At 38.8% G+C, this 2,262-nt stretch overlaps 1 protein-coding gene across 1 annotated transcript in view; it reads left to right on the plus strand.

Annotated features, from left to right (window-relative positions):
• LOC111373697 overlaps positions 1-2,261 on the plus strand; it is a gene marked incomplete at its 3' end in the record, with an annotated part of 18,724 nt that extends 16,463 nt beyond the window's left edge. Inside the window, exons 2-4 of the mRNA XM_022996271.1 lie at positions 4-797; positions 1,145-1,300; positions 2,103-2,261. Of these exons, the coding sequence (XP_022852039.1) occupies positions 4-797; positions 1,145-1,300; positions 2,103-2,261 (1,109 nt within the window). The remainder of the gene's footprint in view (positions 1-3; positions 798-1,144; positions 1,301-2,102) is intronic.
• Between the last annotated feature and the right edge of the window lies 1 nt (position 2,262).

Genomic DNA, 2,262 nt, shown 5'->3' on the forward strand with positions numbered 1-2,262 from the left:
AAGTTAAAAGTTCAAAACATCCTCAATTAAGCAATGAAAATGGGGTGAAAACTGCGGTTTTTCTATCCCCTAAATTTGTGCTAAAACCCGGATATGTTTCTAACAAAGATTACAACGATATTGATTTTCCTCGAGGCCATGTTGCAATCAAGAGTTTCAATGCAGAAGTAATCGATGAGGCAGGGAATCCGGTCCCCCTCCATGAAACTTATCTCCACCATTGGGTTGTTCTAAGGTACCATCAACGAAAAGGAGTTGATATTCCAAAGTACAATGGAAATAGGGGGTTCAACGAATCAGATTATGCTATTGTAAGGAATAGTGGTGTGTGTGATCAAGATCTATTGCAATACTTCGGATTAGGATCCGAGACGCGAAAAACGGCCACACACGTGCCTGGCCCTTATGGAATCGAGATTGGAAATCAGGCCGAGATCCCAGATGGATATGAGGAGAAATGGATGCTCAATGTGCATGCAATTGATACTAGGGGTGTTCTAGATAGGTCGGGGTGCACCGAGTGCAGGTGTGATTTGTATAATGTCACAGTTGATGGGAATGGTCGTGTTTTGCCATCGGATTATTACGGTGGCTTAGGATGTTGTTATGACAAGACAAAATGCATGGTGAATAAAGGATTCCATGGTGTGAAGAGAAGACTATACTTGAGGTATACAGTGAAGTACATTGATTGGGATGCCTCCATTGTGCCCGTTAAAATCTATATTCTCGATGTTACTGATGTTTGGACAAGGCCGGATGAATCCAGAGGAGTCAGATCTCGACATTCTTGCCGGGTAAATTGAACATATTTCTCATAAGCATGTTTAAGAAAACAGAGGATTAATTTTTTCCATTCTGTTCATTAGATGATATATGATAATGATGAGTATTACATCAAGAAGAAACCGAGCCTTAATCCCAATAAAATTGGACATACTGTATGAATTGGTTTTTGCTATTCGATTCAGTTCATTGCTATAACTACTAGAAGATTCAATCAAAGCAAACCAGATTCTTTCAACGTCTTCGAATTATTCTAGTAATTTCTAATGCAAAGGCAAATTGATAAATATAATTGATTTCTTTCTTCTGTTTCTTCGTACATTGGCTCCATAACTCAGTTGAATTGGTTTGGTTATAGGTCGAGTATGATGTTGAGTCTTGTGACATTGGTGTGGCTAATGATGATTGCATTCATGCTAAAAGAGTGAGCGTTAGTTTGCCAACCAGCGGAGATGTCATCTATGGTGTTGCACACCAGCATGCAGGAGGGACTGGTTCAACTCTTTATGGAGAGGTACTTATTTTTCGACATTTTGTCTGTTTTATGATCCGTGGTTGAGATGATGGGGTTCATTCTGTTCTTTTTCTTCTGCCACATTTTGCACAAAGGAGATAATACACCAGAATGATGGCAAGGGCCAACTCGATCCAATTTTATAGGAACCTTAGATGAGGACTCCTCGAAAAACCGTCGACTTTACCTACAAATTGTTTATGATTCCTATTAGATGTGACTAACTGCCCATCTTATCTCTTCTACGCTGTTTTAGATAAATGTATCATTTCTCTAATAGCTTATGCTTTTAGATGAGTAATTCAACGTGATATCGACCACCAAAAATCTAGATTCAAGTATGGCGGCTACCTAGTACCTATTTATGAATTCTGTCCGTGTGGGAGGTCTTTGATGAAAAAAATAAAAAATAAAAATAAATAAATTCTAGAATGGATGCATTTAAACCAAATCCAAATAAAACGATGCAACCCTTTTCTAACAACTAAAGTTTTTGGATGCTTTGGTTCTACACAATAAAGTACAGTACACCATGCAAAGCCATTGTATTTAGGATTACAAGTCCGTACTTCATGTCAGAACTGAGGGGGGAGCTAGCACCCAGCGAGCCCCCGTGCTGGCTCACTGAGAATTTGTTTTTTCCTTATATTTGGTGACCGTCGAATTGACACCCGTGCTCATCTGGATTTCTAGATCCTCCACTAATCTTAATCCTAACGTAACCGATTTACTTAACAATTCATATATCTATACCATTTAAAAAACTTACACATCATTTCATATTTCCTGGTGAATTTACTAGGATGGAAGAGTGATATGCTCATCAAACCCAGTTTATGGTGAAGGAAAGGAAGCAGGAAATGAGGCTGGTTATATTGTGGGAATGTCCACATGTTACCCTTCACCTGGCACTGTCAAAATATCTGATGGGGAGTTATTAACTCTTGTGTCTAACTATAGCA

The sequence above is a fragment of the Olea europaea genome, chromosome 2 (assembly GCF_002742605.1).
Source record: "Olea europaea var. sylvestris chromosome 2, O_europaea_v1, whole genome shotgun sequence".
Lineage (NCBI taxonomy): Eukaryota > Viridiplantae > Streptophyta > Magnoliopsida > Lamiales > Oleaceae > Olea > Olea europaea.